The sequence below is a fragment of the Acomys russatus genome, chromosome 23, assembly GCF_903995435.1.
Source record: "Acomys russatus chromosome 23, mAcoRus1.1, whole genome shotgun sequence".
Classification (NCBI taxonomy): domain Eukaryota; kingdom Metazoa; phylum Chordata; class Mammalia; order Rodentia; family Muridae; genus Acomys; species Acomys russatus.
The window spans coordinates 7,982,811-7,998,264 of NC_067159.1; the positions used below are offsets into that span (position 1 = coordinate 7,982,811).

The 15,454-nt window shown below is 42.5% G+C and overlaps 2 protein-coding genes across 2 annotated transcripts in view; one reads left to right on the forward strand and one right to left on the reverse strand.

The window, feature by feature from the left end:
* The window catches only part of Capza1 (capping actin protein of muscle Z-line subunit alpha 1), a 43,577-nt gene extending 41,417 nt beyond the window's left edge, over positions 1-2,160 (reverse strand). Inside the window, exon 1 of the mRNA XM_051165848.1 lies at positions 2,007-2,160. Coding sequence (XP_051021805.1) covers positions 2,007-2,045 — 39 coding nt within the window. The 5' untranslated portion in view covers positions 2,046-2,160. The remainder of the gene's footprint in view (positions 1-2,006) is intronic.
* Positions 2,161-2,607: 447 nt separating this feature from the next.
* The window catches only part of St7l (suppression of tumorigenicity 7 like), a 66,707-nt gene continuing 53,860 nt past the window's right edge, over positions 2,608-15,454 (forward strand). Inside the window, exons 1-5 of the mRNA XM_051165840.1 lie at positions 2,608-2,972; positions 5,325-5,407; positions 7,858-8,023; positions 10,927-10,981; positions 12,379-12,494. Of these exons, the coding sequence (XP_051021797.1) occupies positions 2,759-2,972; positions 5,325-5,407; positions 7,858-8,023; positions 10,927-10,981; positions 12,379-12,494 (634 nt within the window). The 5' untranslated portion in view covers positions 2,608-2,758. The remainder of the gene's footprint in view (positions 2,973-5,324; positions 5,408-7,857; positions 8,024-10,926; positions 10,982-12,378; positions 12,495-15,454) is intronic.

Consider the following 15,454-nt stretch of genomic DNA (forward strand, 5'->3'; position numbering starts at 1 on the left):
AATTGATTAAAAAAAAAAAAAAAAAAAAGAACTCTATTCAACCCAGCGTTGTGGGTTCAGCTATAATCCCAGCACATGGCAGGCAGAGGCATCAGGCCAAACTGGAGCCCAATCCAACCTACAGAGCAAGTTCCAGATCAGCTAGGGATACATAGCAAGACTCTGTCCCCCTCCACCCCCCAAAAAAAGCTCTTTACTAAAATAGGAAGTACTTCTAGGGCAGACTTACTTATTAGGATTTGCTTGTTCCATCATTAGAAGTAAGTAGCAGAGCTAAGTATGACGGTTTATGCCTACAACAGCAGTACTGAGAGGTGGAGACAGGCAGATTAGGGGTTGGGGTCATTCTTGGCTATACAGTGAGTTTGAGGCTTACATGAGCCATACAAGACCCTCTCCAGAAAGGGAATAAGATTCCACTCTAACTTGATATTATGTGAACCGGAAGTATTGCCTCAGAATAAACATTGTTACAGTTTCCTTTCTAGTGTTAGTTTTAGATATGTCTTTTTTGTTCCTAAGTCCTTTAACATTTATGATGCTCAATGTCCAAATAAAAGAAACCAAGGCTAAAAAGTATTTTTTGGTGGCTGTTAGTTTTTTGTGATGCTGAAGTTCAAACACAGGCCACTGCACATGGCAAGTGCCTTACCAACAAGCTGCCATCCTAGCCCCTGTCAAGTCGTTTGTAACAGTGATAAGCATCCTTTTCAGGATTTAAAGATGGTGGCCCATATACAAACAGATATGTTAAATTATTCTTTATGGAGAAGTGATCAAAAATAGTCTGGTCCCCCTCAACAATCTCCAGTCTTTTTTTCTATTACAAGAACCCAAGAAGATTTTATAGAACACTGGAGGGCGCATACTTTTTAACAGTCACAGCAGAAACAAAAGACACACTCTTGTCCCATAAGGAGTTAGCTAGTGAGACCGTTCTGACTTCTAGCAACCCTATGATGCTGTGTTTACTGAAGATCTGGACACACTTCTTTCCTTTTTGGACAAACTGATTTGCAAATGTATGCTGTCGTCAGAAAAAGTTATTCCATCTGATTTAGAACTCACTCTTGTATTTAAAACACCTTTAAAGAGCTAAGCACACAAACCACAGTCTGACAAAGCCAGTTATAAAGCACTACAGTAGGTCATCAAAACGGGTTGGATGCTTCGTCTAAACTGAATGTGTTAAAATTTCTGGAATTGGAAAAAAAAAAGTCTACTGGCTACTTCTCACTGCTTAACAGGAAGTAAAAAAACTACTCTGAAAAAAAAAATTACAGTTAAGAAGATTAAGACAGAAGGGATGGTGTCACCTTGGGGCCAAACGTGCACACAAGAGAGCATCAGCAAGAATAAAGGTGCTGATCAAATTGTTAAGCAAACGCCCTGCCTGAGGTTTACTGATTTATTTATTTATTTATTTTTAATCGAATTAGTTCAATCGCCAGGAGCTGAGAAATGATGAGGGTATGTAGTTAGGTGGACCGACAACACCGGAGGACCTCTCCCCTGTCAAGAAGTCCTAACAGCAAAATCACTTCCTGAAGAAGGAGGGGCAAATGGGAAGTTAAGAAGGCCACTCTGATCAGGAAGTGACTCGTTCTAAACTAACCCCAATCACACCTCTAAATGGGGGAAGGGGTGAGCCCCAACAGCCAAAGGCGGTAAAATAACTGCTGCCTGACACGTCCCGACGTCACCATCGCCTCCTCTCTTGTAATTACAGAATAGACTCTCCAGTCAAAAGTTGATCAGTTAAAGTGTCTCTTCTTTGAAGGAAGGCTGTGCTCGGTCCAGAATGACAAGAAGAGTTGAGGAACGGAGAACCGTGAGGCAAAGGAAAGCCCCTTCAAGGAAGGAAGCGTCCCGGGTGCAGAGGAAATACGCCAGACCCTGGAAACGGCTCTTTTTCCTGGGGACACCGCCAGGCTTCCCAATGTTGCCGGCTCGTACCCCTGGGCCCCGTCGGGGGTGGAGGTAAAAAAGAGAGGCGGACCCCTTACCTTCTCCTCATCCGACACCCGATCCTCGAAGTCGGCCATCTTGGCTGCTCTGGCCCAGCCCGGCGGCCCGCGCGAGGCAGGCCGGGAAGGAAGCTGAGTGGTGGAATCACCGCGGGGGCCGTCGGAAGGACCCGCCCGGAAGCTCCGGCCAAGAGGGCGCCATGTCAGTTCCGTGCGGGCGGGACAGCCTAGCGTGGGAGCGCTCTAGGAAGTGGCTTCGCCCTCAAGGCTCTAGCCATCTTAGCTTCTTTCTCACTGAGTTCCAGTCACTTTCCCCATTCATCCTGGAAGCTTGATGGCGTGTCTCGATTGTCCCTGACGCCCGGGCTCCCTCTGGTCAAGTAGCAGTAGCTACAACCTCTTAAGTTTTCCTTGGTCCCCGCTGGTCTCGTAGGCAGCCGAGTGCAGTGCACTAAGAGCTGCTCTGCTCTAGGAGACACTAGTACTCTTCCGACCCCGGAAAGGTGACTCTCAACCTCGTGTGGAACCAAACTCACTTCCCTCCAGCGCCACATTGAGTCCGTTTCCTGCAGAATAAGTGTTACCATCTGGTCCTTCCCCGCCCTCCTAGAGGACTAGGCAGCCCCTCCGTCGGCCACCGCGCTCCGTCACATTCCTCATTACTGTCCGGTTGCTCAGGACTCAGCCTCGGCAGTAGCCAGCTCCAAGTCCGCCACTATCCCAGGATTCCCAACTCCGGGTTTCCTGCCCTTCTCCCCTCCCAGGTCCCCGGCGCCTGCCGGAGCCGCAAGATGGCGGACGGAGACTACTTCGCGGAAGCCGCGCGGGCCGTGGGGTGTCCTCATGCACCTGTTCCCGGCTTGGGCCTCGGCCCGCCGCTGGGCTGGAAAGAGCGGGTGAAGGCCGGGCTGGCGAACTCGGGGTCCACGCTGTGGTTCCTGGCGGGGCTGGGGCTGCTTTACGCTCTGAGGGTCCCGCTGAGGCTGTGTGACAACGTGACAGCGGGTGAGAGGCCCAAACCTCCTCCTAGCCGGTCGGGGACAAGCGCCCAAGATGAGAGATTCTCAGGGAGTCATGGAGGGCTTTGCAGAAGGAATTGGTGTTGCATGTTCCAGTGGGCTGGTTATTTATTTATTTATTTATTTATTTATTTATTTATTTATTTATTTATTTATTTATTCTTTCCTCTTGGGACACAACAACCGGGCAGCTGATTGTCAAACCTGTGCTGCAGTTTACCGGCCCCTCCCTAGAGCTCGGAAGGTTCGCCCTCTCTGTTCTGTCTGCGTTACCGCAGGAAAAGCTCTACCTGACAAGCTGCAAGCTTCAGGGAGTAAGCCGGAAGAGAGTATTTCCAGATATGGACACACAGTTTATATGCATTCTTATCATTTGCAGAGCCCCTTGAAAGTCGTACTTTTTAGTCTCCGGCTGTCTAATTTAAAGAACCCACACCCAGAAAATGAAGATAAGCACATCTCTAATAAAGGATAGAAAATAATATGATTTTAGTGGACCATACTTTTATTTTAAGACAGATCTATTAAGCAGCGTCTTTTGTAATATTTTTAGCCTTCAGACTTTATCGTGAATAATAAAATAGTGCAGGAGAGGGGAGAGAAACACAAACAACAGCGGGTTTGTTTAATATGTTCCTTCAGCATTTGCACAATGTTATGTTGCCTGGGGCTAAAGATAAAGACTTGTAAGCAGTGTTGATCCATGTGGATTCTGCAAATATTTTTTATGATGTTATTGCAGTATTTCTTTCTGCAGCCCCAAAAGAAGATGGACCTATTTCTATTAGATGATGATGATTCTATTAATTTTTTTCCCCTTGAGAAGGCATTGGTCTCCTTTTTCTTTTCCATGAGATGACATGAAAGACTGGGCTAATGCTCTAAAATACTTTGGATATTTTAGAGGATAGGTACCACATACCTAACTAATTTGTCTGTAATGGGTGGATGAAGTATTTAATGGTAGTTGGCATGCTCCTTAAAATGCCATTCATTGAGTTTGTCATGTATTTTTCTTCTTATTGTTGTTGCTTTGAGGCCAGGATGTAGCCAAGACTAGCCTTCAGCTCTTGATCCTTTGAGCACCATTTCTTATATGGTGGAATTAGAGCCATATACCATCTAGCTTAGCTTAAAAATATGTTTTTAAACACTGTCTCTCTGTGTAGTCCAGGATATCCTAAGTTGGAGACCTTCCTGCCTCAGCCTCCAGAAGGCTAGCATTGCAGGCCTGAACTACCAAGCCCGCTCACTTCGGTTTTATTGTCTACGTTTTAACTACATATACCATTTAGATGAAAGCAGTTGGCCACTGCAAATTTTTTGTTTCTTTTAAAACTCAAAAATTGGGGCTGGCAATGTAGCTTGATGGGTAGAGTACTTCCATAGTATGCAGGAAGCTGTGGGGTTCAACCCTCAGCACCCAATAAGTCAGGAATGTTAGTGCATGCCTGTGATCCCAGTAATTGGGAGGTAGATACAGGAATGTCGGTCGTTCAAGGTTTTCCTCAGCTGCATAGTAAGTTTGAGACCAGCCTGGACCACTGTATTAGACCACTTTATAAAAGTGTGTTTAGCTTAGCTTTCTATTCTTATATATTTGCTAAAGTTCTAGTCTAAATTATGGCTCGTATTTTACATTTTTAGGAAATAAGGCTAAATTACCTCCTTTTGACTTCTAATTTTCTTTCTTTCTTTTTTTCATTTTTCCTTTCTTTGACCCTAGAGATTGCTCCTAGGGCCATGTACATACTAAGCCTCATTATGATTTACTTACTTAACTAAACAACATTGTAAAACCCCACTTTTATATGCATGAGAAGATTCTGAAGACCTGAAACAATGGGGATTTAAAGTAACTTTTAAAAATGTATACCTTTTTTGTTTTTATAACTTTGTCAAATGAATTTCACTTGAGATATTAATATAGATGGCTATTAACTTAGGGTGGTCAGCTTAGAATTTTTGAGCTTTCCAATGGTGGAAAAGCTGTCTGCATACAGTAGAACTTTTGAATTTTGATCTTTCCCAAGCTAGCAACATGATGTCCATGATGCTGGGCAGTAGCAGCAAGCCACTGTCTCCCACTGTCCATTCATATGATGTGTAAACAACCAGTGCTATCCAAGGCATTATGTTGCCAAGCTATGGCAGTTGGAAGGTTAGAGCTGTCACTTACATTTTCTACTTGGCAATGTTTTCAATTTATAGTCTTACTTGGACATAGCCAGGAGTCAACCATTTGGACTACTTACCTCTTTCCATCTAAAGATCCTTGCATAATTGCAATGTTCTTCAAATTTGTACCTTGTAAAAACCTTGTTTTCTCTTTTAACAGTGACAGGATTCTTAAGTTCATTGACACCCAAGTTCTATGTGGCACTCACAGGGACATCTTCTTTGATATCTGGACTAATATTTGTAAGTAGTTCTATTTTCTTATCTCTGTTTTGGTACTCATTTAAAGATCATTTATGTATTTACGAATTTGTGTTTGTCAGCATTTCCAAAATATGTTTGATAGTTGGAAAAAAGTTATCTAAAGAAACTAGTTTGAGAAGTACCATCTTCTCGTCTCTTCTTTTAGCGCGGGATACTTATTATCTAATTAGGTTTGTTTTTGAGATCTGACCTCATCATGTAGCCTGATGGCCTTGAATGCAAGGCTGTTCTCCTGAACCTACTTCCCCAGTGCTGGGATTGCAGGGGTGAGTCACCGTACCCAGCTTCATTGATTGTGTATTAAAAACTTGTATCCAGCGATGGCAGCTGGCTTAGCAGGTAAAGATGCTCGCTGCCGTGCCTGGCTGATGACGCAAGTTTAATCTCTTGGACACATGGTGGAAAGAGGAGCGCCAGCTCCAGACCTGTGTACTTGTACGTTCACACAAACACAAGTGCAATGCTTAAAAAGACCTGTATACTCTAATCAGGGGAGGGTTGGCTGAGATGGATTACATGTTCAATGTTCAAAGGGCCTACATTATTATTTCGTAATGATGAGGGACTGGGGAGATGGCTTAGTCAGTAAAATGCTTGCCACATCAATGTGGCGATCTGGGCTCAGATCCCCAGTACTCACATAAAAAGTTAAGGATGCTTGCGTGCCTGTTATCCCAGCTCTGGGAGGTGGAGACAAGAGGGTCCCTGGGACTTGCTCCCAGCTAAACCAGCCAAATGAGTGAGCTCCAGATTTAGTGAGAGAGTGATTGAAGAGACACTTGACCTCCACACAGGTCATATACATGCACAAATATGTAAGCATCTGTCCTTCATACTGGAAGTAATGAAATGGGTTTTTCTATAACTACTGTTATCTAATTTTATGATTTTTAAAATGGTTCCAAGAGAATCTGAATATACGGAATTTATTTACATTAAAAACAGGATCTCTTGTAAGTTGGTTGAACCTATACTGTAGTCCAGGGCAGCCTTGACAGCCCGGTCTTCTTCCTTTTGCTGCGCAACTAGAACCCATTACATCCCGTTTCTGCAGTGCTGGAACCAGAACCTGGGGCCCTGAGTATAGCAGGCAAGCACTTTACAAATGAACTGCATCCCCAGCCCCTGAATATGCAGGCTTTGCGTGAAATCTTGCAAGGATTCAATCTTGACAGCATTGGGCAGACTATAGCTTATGTCTGGAATTTAGTCTCCACTTACCCTGAGCCCCAGCTTCCTCTGGGGCTATTGTAAGCCGTGTTCTTCATTGACATCTCTAGCGTCTGGCTTTTCTTATTGTATGCTTTTGGAACAGTCTGCTATAGATAAAAGTGTGAAATATTTATTGTGCTGTTGTTTTCTGTTCTTTTTTCTCATCTGTAGGTGGTGCTGTATAGCTTTAGTTGAAATTGTAGTTTTTCTTTGACCTTTTTTAATCTTTGAGATAAGGTCTCAAAATAGAGAGTTTACTTTGTGTTTATGAGTGATAAGCCACAGAAATACAATTAATAAATGTCCTGATTTTTAAATACTTCAGCCTAGAGAAGAACTTGTCTCAAGCCTTGTTAATAGCATTGTTAAACAGTAGACCAGTACTTTTTGGCTCAGAAAGCACTTTCTTAGGATTCTTGTTAATAAAATTTACTAGGTGAGGAGACTGAGGCTCTGAGATGTTAGAGACTATTTAGAGACTTGCTAATACACACAGTTAATAAACAGTATATCTGGCGTGAACTTTGATCCTATTAGTGTTATTTGCTTTAAAATGGTCTTGAATTATGCTACAGATGGAACTAATGCCAAGGAAACATGAAGAGTTATGTTATAGATTAGACACCCCTCTTTCTTTTAATTTTCTAAAAAAAAAAAAAAGATTTATTTATTTATTATGTTTACAATGTTCTGCCTACGTGTATGCCTGCAGGCCAGAAGGAACCATATCTCATATTAGATGGTTATCAGCCACCCATGTGGTTGCTGGGAATTGAACTCAGGACCTTTGGAAGAACAGGCAGTGCTCTTTATCTCTGAGCCATCTCTCTAGACTTTCTTTCTTTATTGAAACTTCCCACTACGTATCCTGAGCTGGCCTGGAGTTTATGGTCCTCCTGCCTCTGACTCCTAAGAGTTGAGAGTAAAGGCATAGGCTATCGCATCTGACTCATTCTTAGGATTCTTTAGTGCCTTTAAGGAGTGGAGAGTATTGCCTAATCTTGTCTAAACTTCATGATAAATCCATAAGAAAGGTATTTCACTTTTCCGTGGCATCTGTGCTTAGGAAATCTTGGATTTGGGTTTTTTCTTCTGCTTACTCCCTCACCCACCCAAGAACAGATTATACATTTAAAGTGCTGAATTGAATAGGAACATCTCTTTTATTTCTGTTTATGAATTGCATTTTAAGTGAAAACTGTTTCTCTGTGTTATAGATATTTGAATGGTGGTACTTCCATAAGCATGGCACATCCTTTATTGAGCAAGTCTCTATCAGCCATTTGCGCCCTCTGATGGGAGGAACAGAGAGTAGCATTTCAGAGCCGGGTTCTCCTGCCAGCAACAGAGAAAGCGAAACCCTCAGACACCACCATCTATCAGGTGATTATTCTTTTGGTGTTTTCAGAGCTGTATAATTAAGATTGATTTCAAAGCCGGACTTGGTGGTGCATGCCTTTAATCCCAGCACTCGGGAGGCAGAGAGGCAGGCGGATCTCTGTGAGTTCAAGGCCAGCCTGATCTACAAAGGGAGTTCAGGACCTCCAAGGATACACAGAGAGACCCTGTCTCGGAAAACAAAACAAAGATTGATTTCATTACAGAGGATAAGAAAATCAGTCCCAGAACAGCAGAGTACAGTAGTTTGTGAGTTTATATGATGTTAGGAGACAGGGGCTCCAGGAGGTGATCAGATCATGAAGGAAGAACTCTCATGGATAGAATTAGTGTCCCAAGGGGAGAGACCCCAGAGAGCTACTTACTCCTGTCACTTTATGAGAGCCATTCACAAACCAGAAAGCAAGTCTTCAGTGCCTAGTACTAGGCATTAAAGCTTCCAGCACCTCGGATGTGGATTTGCCAGCCGCCAAAAGTATAAGAAATACATTTCTGTTGTTCTTATTATACTCAATTTGTGGTGTTTTGTCATAATAGTCCAAGTAGAATAAAACTCAGAGGCAGACTTCTTTCCTGTAAATGAGGTGGCCCATGTGTAGCGTAGAGCTTGGTTGTAATCAGAGTTTAAGCCTAGCCTGTCATCTCCAGACACAGCTGTTGGTTTATCTATTGAGACAGCGTTTCACCATGTAGCCCTGGCTGGCCTGGCACTCTATATTTCTTCGCCTCCGCCTGCAGAGAGTAAAGGGGTGCACCACGGTGCTCTGCCAGATGCAGTTTTTAACTTGTGGTCCAAGGCACTTGTTCTGGTTTTAGCCATGTCTACCTTTTATTCAGTAGGAAAAAGAAAAACTCCCACTTCTCCTAACTTACCTTATACTGCTCAGAAACGCCTAACCTGAGCCAGGCCCTTGTTCAGCTCCCAGCACCACCAAACACAAAGGGTCAAACATGAATTCCAGCATGTGGGAGATTGAGGCAGAAAGTCATCCTTATCCTTAGCTAGGCTCCAGCAATGTTGGGCTTCATGTGAGAGGGTAAAGGTTGAATGACATCATGAAGGTGAACACGCAATCTAATAGGATGTTGTAAGGAGAGAGGGCAGAGTATTCTCCCTCTCACTACCACTCGAAGACAGCAGAACAGCACCATCTCTAAGCCTGTCTAGAGGCTGGAGGACTTTGAGATGCATGCCAGAAACACAGATAGTTCAAGTGCTGTGATTACAGATGTGAACCACCATGACAGTCATCTTATGTAGTCTTTCTTCTAACCCTTACTCTGTGTGCTACGCTAAGCAGACTGTACAGTTTGTGTGTGTGTGTGTGTGTGTGTGTGTGTGTGTGTGTGTGTGTGTGTGTTTGTACACGCACGTGCACATAGGTGTGCTCATACATGCATTACTAGAATGGCCGGCTATCAAGTCCCCAGGTTCTGCCTGTCTTCACCTCCCTAGCATAGAATTACAGAAGTGTGCAGCCTCTTCCGGCTTCTGTGCAGGTGCTAGGGAGCCACTCGGGGCCACATGCTTGTGCAGCAAACACTTTACACACCCAGCCATCTCTCTAGCTTTATACTGCCTCAGCTTAGAGTGTTCTGTGTCTGGAAATGTCTTCTTTTAGGCTTTTTTGGTTGTTGTTTGTTTTTTAATATGCATTTGTGTTTTGCCTGCATGTATGTCTGTGTAAGGGTCTCAGAAGTCCTGGAACTGAAGTTACAGACAGGTATGAGCTGCTATGTGATTACTGAGAATTGCCATGTGGTTGCTGGGGAACTGAACCCAAGTCCTCTGGAAGAGTAGCCGGCAGCCAGGGAGCATCTTTCCAGTCCCAAGTCTTTTAGGCTTTTAATGTTAGTTCAAATGTTACTTGCTCTGTAAAATCTTCTGTGGTAGACCACTTTTTTTGACGGGGGCGGGGGGCAAGTCTTAGAATAAAACAACTCTAGCATAGTACATGTTTCATAGTTCAGGTGGTTGTTTACATGACTAATTCTCAGGCTATGCAAGTTAGTTCCAGAAGCTGTGATAGGATCTGGGCTTATAAGAGTGGATGGACTAAGGGATACGTACCATGAAAAACTTTACTTACCAAGAAAGTGGGTCAGAGGAGAGGACATCCTATTGAGACTTTAGGCGAGAGTAGCATGGAAGAAAGGGGAAATAGTAGGACCCACAGGGTCCTGGAAAGCTACAAGAAGAACTTTATGACAGGCAGATCTGGGTCCTGGGGTCCTCCTCAAACTAAGGCACCAGCCAAGGAGAATATAGGCAGTAAGCTTCGAACCTCTACCAAGACCTAGCCCGACGAACAGGATATTCTCCACCGTTGAGTGGAGAGTGAGATCTGACTCTCACATGAACTCTGGTGCCACTTTTCTGACCACGTCCCCTGCATGGGGAGACCTGGTGGCACTCAGAAGAAGGATAGCAAGTTACCAAGAAGGGACTCGATAGTCTAAGAGGCATATATAGGGGGAGGAGGTCTCCCTCAGTCACAGACATAGGAGAGGGGAGAAGGGGGGAAGTGGGAGGGAGGGAAGAATGGGAGGAAACAGGGGAAGGGCTAACAATCGAGATGTAATATGAATAAATTAATAAAATTAATTTAAAAAATTAAGAGTGAATGGACTTATAGTAGGTCCTATTTTAGAGAGGAAACTGAAAAGCAGCTGATAGCATATTGTTACACAGTAAGAGTTGTAACTAAATTTATAAACAAAATGCTGTTAAGGCAGAAATACTACAATAACTTCCAGAGAGTAAGGGTGGCTTGTACTCCTTTATATAGTGACTGGCACTATATTTAGAGCACAGAATTAACAGTAAGTGCTGGTTCGTGAAAACGTACCTGTATTTGGTTAAACTAATCTTCCCTCTTGTTTTTCAGAGTGCAAGGTCTGGAGAAACCCTTTAAACCTCTTCAGAGGAGCAGAATACAGAAGGTAAGCCGGTCGCCTTCACGGTGAGCACGCTGTGGGTCTTAGAGTAAAAGGTCTGTGGGATACCTGTCTCTATAAATGTGTCACAGCCTCTGCTCATTGGAGATACTCACTATATTGAAGTGAATGGTTAGTTCAATAGTAAGTATCATCTTGACTGTGTTTCCCCTTTTTTTTTAAATATAAAAGCAAATAACAAATATTTAAAATTCATTCTTGGACATTTTCATGGTGTATATAATACACATGGTCAGGCTCACCCTCCATCTTGTCTTGCCTTCTTCTTCCCTCTAAGTTTCAGTTCTGCTCCCATGTGCTTTTTTTTCATGTCTCCTGCAACCCTTGGCTGCCATTAGCTCCCCTGGGCAGAACAGGCCACGAGCCCTCTCCCATCTATGACTGAAAGTTTACTGGCTCAGTCTTATGCAGGGCCTGTGCAGGCAGCTGGAGTTGTTGTGAGTTCATGAATGTCATGGCCTTGCCGTACCCATAAGACAACAGCGCCCAGGCCCCTCCCTGTCGTTCATCTTACAGGTTTTTCTGCCTTTTCTGTGATAGAGGTGTTGAGGCTTCCCCCTCCTCCTCTTCTCCTTCTCCTCCTCCACTTCCTCCTTCTCCTCTTCCTCCTCCTCTTCTTCTTCTGCTTCTATTTTTGTTTTGAGGTAGGGGATGACTATCTTGGAACTTTTATATATACCAAGTTGGTCTTGAATTCACAGAGATCCATCTGTCTCTGCTACATCAGAGTGCATTTGCTAACCATGACTGTTTTTTGCTTCTTTGTTTTGTTTTGTTTTGTTCTTGTTTTGAGATAAAATGTCTCTATATACCCCTGACTGTCCTGTAACTCAATATGTAGACCAAGCTGGCCTCAATCTTACAGAGATATGCCTGCTTCTACTTTCCTAATGCTGGGATTAAAGTTATGTACCACCATGCCCAGCCTTTGCTGTTGTTGTTGTTGTTGTTTTTAAAACAGGGTCTCCTGTAGCCTTGTATAGCACCCATTTCTTATAAATCTTTACAAGAGATGTCTTAGTATTTGAAACATTTATGCTTAGTATCTAGTTTTCAGAACATTTTACAAAATAACTTACTGGTTTATTTTGTTTTTGAGCTAGGTTCCATTTTGTAACTCAGGCTATCTTGAAATTTGTTATGTGGCTCAGGCTGGCCTCAAACTCAGGCATGAGCCACCAGGTCAGGCTGAACAATTTATTCTTTTTTGTTTTATTATTTTTTTTAATGTTTTATTATTGAACCATAGAGTAGTACTTTTTTTTTTTAACCCCTTAAGGATATAATAAGCTTTAAAACACTCTGAACTAGAACTTGTAGTTACTTATTTTTAAAGCTTAAGTGTCTTTTGTAGCAACTGAAACATCTTATGTTTGCTACAGATATACTTGGGTGACTGGCAAAGAGCCACTTACTTACTATGACATGAACTTGTCTGCCCAGGATCACCAGACCTTTTTTACCTGTGAAACAGACTTTTTACGTCCTTCAGACACAGGTATGTATTCATGCTACAGACAGTGATTGTGAAAATTATTTCAAGTGTTCTCTAAAGCTATTTATGATACTATACAGTTACTTGGCTTGGAGTTATGTACATTATAGATAAGAAATTCAGATTAAAGTAAATTATGGTTATAAATGAAATTAGTGACTATTTTATAAGAATTTAAAATGTTTTATGTGACTTTATTACTTAAAACAATGTCAGAACCAGATGGTGGTGGCATATGCCTTTAATCCCAGCACGCTGGAGGCAAAGGCAGGTGGATCTCTTTGAGGCCAGCCTGGTCTATAGGGCTAGTTCCAGGACAACTAAAGGTACATGAAGAAACCCTATATTTAAAAAAAAAAATTAAGATCAAATATAGCAGGAAATAGTATACATTGCTCTGGTCTGGGAAACAATTACCTGACAGTAGAGCATGGCCTGGGGAGATAGCCCAGTGAGTAAAGTGTTTCATGTGCAAGTCCGATAACTTGAGTTCAGGGCTCTAGAGCCTGTGTAAAGTTGGACACGGCATTGCACAGGCCTGTAATCCCCACACTCCCGTGTGGAGGTGAGAGACAGAGATGGGAGAATCCACAGATGCTCAAGAGCCAGCTAGAACAACTAGACCCTGTCACAAGCAATGTGGAAGGGGGGAACAGCATCCAAGATTGTCCTCTGACCTCGGCACGTGGACTCATGCACACACACGCGCGCGCGCACGCCCCCCCACACACACACACGGGGAGAGAGAAAGGGAGAGAGGGGGTAAAATGAAAATGAGGAATGATATGCAGAGGAAACATAGGGTCTGTTTTGTTCTAGTCAAAAGCAGAGATTCGTGTAAAGTGACAGTTTGTAGGAATGTCCATGTTGGGGTCTCTCTAAGCTGTTCCCTGCCTCACACAGTATTATGTGGGCTGGGGTACTGCTTAGTGGTGGGAGGCTTTCCTGGCCTTTGTGAAGCCCTGGGTCTGCGAGCCAGCACCAGGGAGTGGCAAAGGGAGTGTGTAACCTAAAGACAGTGTCATTTCCCCAACTTTTGTCTACTTTGACTACCTTTGCTCTATCTGTGATGAATGACCAGTCAAATTCTTTAAGATGAATCTCTGAAAGCTCATATAATATAGTGTATGTTTATATATTCTTTAGTGAGGTTATGAATGAGTGGATAAATGGATGGATGGATGGCAGGCATTGGTATCACACACTTAAGTAATTTCATTAATAATAATTAACACATGGACACCATGTGTACTAATGTGATCTTTCCAATTACACTATGAGGTAAGATCTATTACCAGGCCCCTTTGAAAAAGAAGCAGCTAAGCTGGATGTGTATGCCTATAATCCCAGTACTCTGCAGACTTAAGCAGGAGGATTGTCTGCAGTTCAAGACCAGCTGGGCTATACAGTCCTAGGTCAACATGGGCTACAGTGTGAGGCTGTCTCAAGCCCAGATGAATGAATGACGAATGATGAATAAGTGAACAGGAACTGAGGGAAAGGGAGGCTGGGTAGCATGCCCCTCACAGTCAGTAAGCGACAAAGCTGCACTTCAAACTCAGTGACGGCTCCAAACCACGCACTGTTCCTGTTTCAACTGGCTACATTGGGGGAAAGGATGCAGCAGTGAAGGTCTGAAGAAACCAGTTTCTTAGCATTGAAGTGAGTGCATTGTATTACATTGTTGCTGAATAAAATATGCTAAAGGTGGTGGCAGCAGGAAAAACAAGGATATTTTACAAAGTTTATAAGCTGGTTTAGTTACAAATAGAGAAGAAAATTGCTTTATGTGTGAATGCTTACTGTTCACGGTCACAGCAAAAGTATGTGGAAAATTGCATATAGGGAAATTACAGTAGAGCGTCGACATCGTCCATTAACGAGAGGAGCTGAGCCGCTGTGGCAGCCGGGTCTCATGTCCCTCTCACAGACTGAATGCAAACATCAGAAAGCTCCTCAGACAGCGCTGATGGCTTTTAAATCATTTCTCTTTGAACAGTTCCACAGACAATTTGGAAAATCTGGGTGCCTTTTCACACATTTTAAGCTTCACATCATAAGGTTAAATAATTGCAAAGAATATAATTTTTGGCATACTAGAAAATATATACATTTAAAAAATAAGCCAGTATTCCCTATATTTGAATGTATACCATGAAAGTCAGAAAGTTTTACACGTGTGTGCATGCCAGAACAGATGCTTGCATGCCAAGCACGTATTTTATCACTGAACTGTACGTAAGAATTTGATAACAACCATTTTTTTCATTGAAAGCTATATGAACAAACACTCTAACAATAGTAAACCTTATACAAATCTTTTTAGTTTTTGTGAATGGGTCTTGCTATGTAGTCCAGATTGGCTCACATTTGAGAACTTCCTGCCTTAGCCTCCCACATGCTTGAAATTGCAAGAATACACCAGTGTAAGTTCCTTTCTTCTTGAATGCTTTATGTATATATAAAATTTTATAATTATTTTTCCTTGAGAGTCTTTTAGTGTTCTTACAACTTTTCCACAATAGTCATTTTATATAAATTAAAATTTTTAAATTATATTTAGCCATAAGATTCTGAATATCATAATGTATTTCTTCTTCTTTGTGTTTTTTTGAGATGGGTCTCACTATATAGCTCTGGCTGTCCTGGAACTCATTATATAGAACAGGCTAGCCTTGAATTCACAGAGGTCCACTTGTCTCTGCCTCCCAAGTACTGAAATTAAAGGAGTGTGCCATCACATTATACTATTATGACATATTTTAATTAAATTCTTATCAAATCTTTCACAGCTATATATTTAGCTCTTTTTTCTCTCTTTAGAATATGCCCTTTAAGGACCTAGTTGGGTGTCTTCATTGTCAGTCCAGTCAATCATATCATCCTGACAGAGAAATCTAACCCCATTCTCCATCTTTCAGTTCAGTTAAACTTATCAGTGTCTCCATCTTAACCATTTCTCT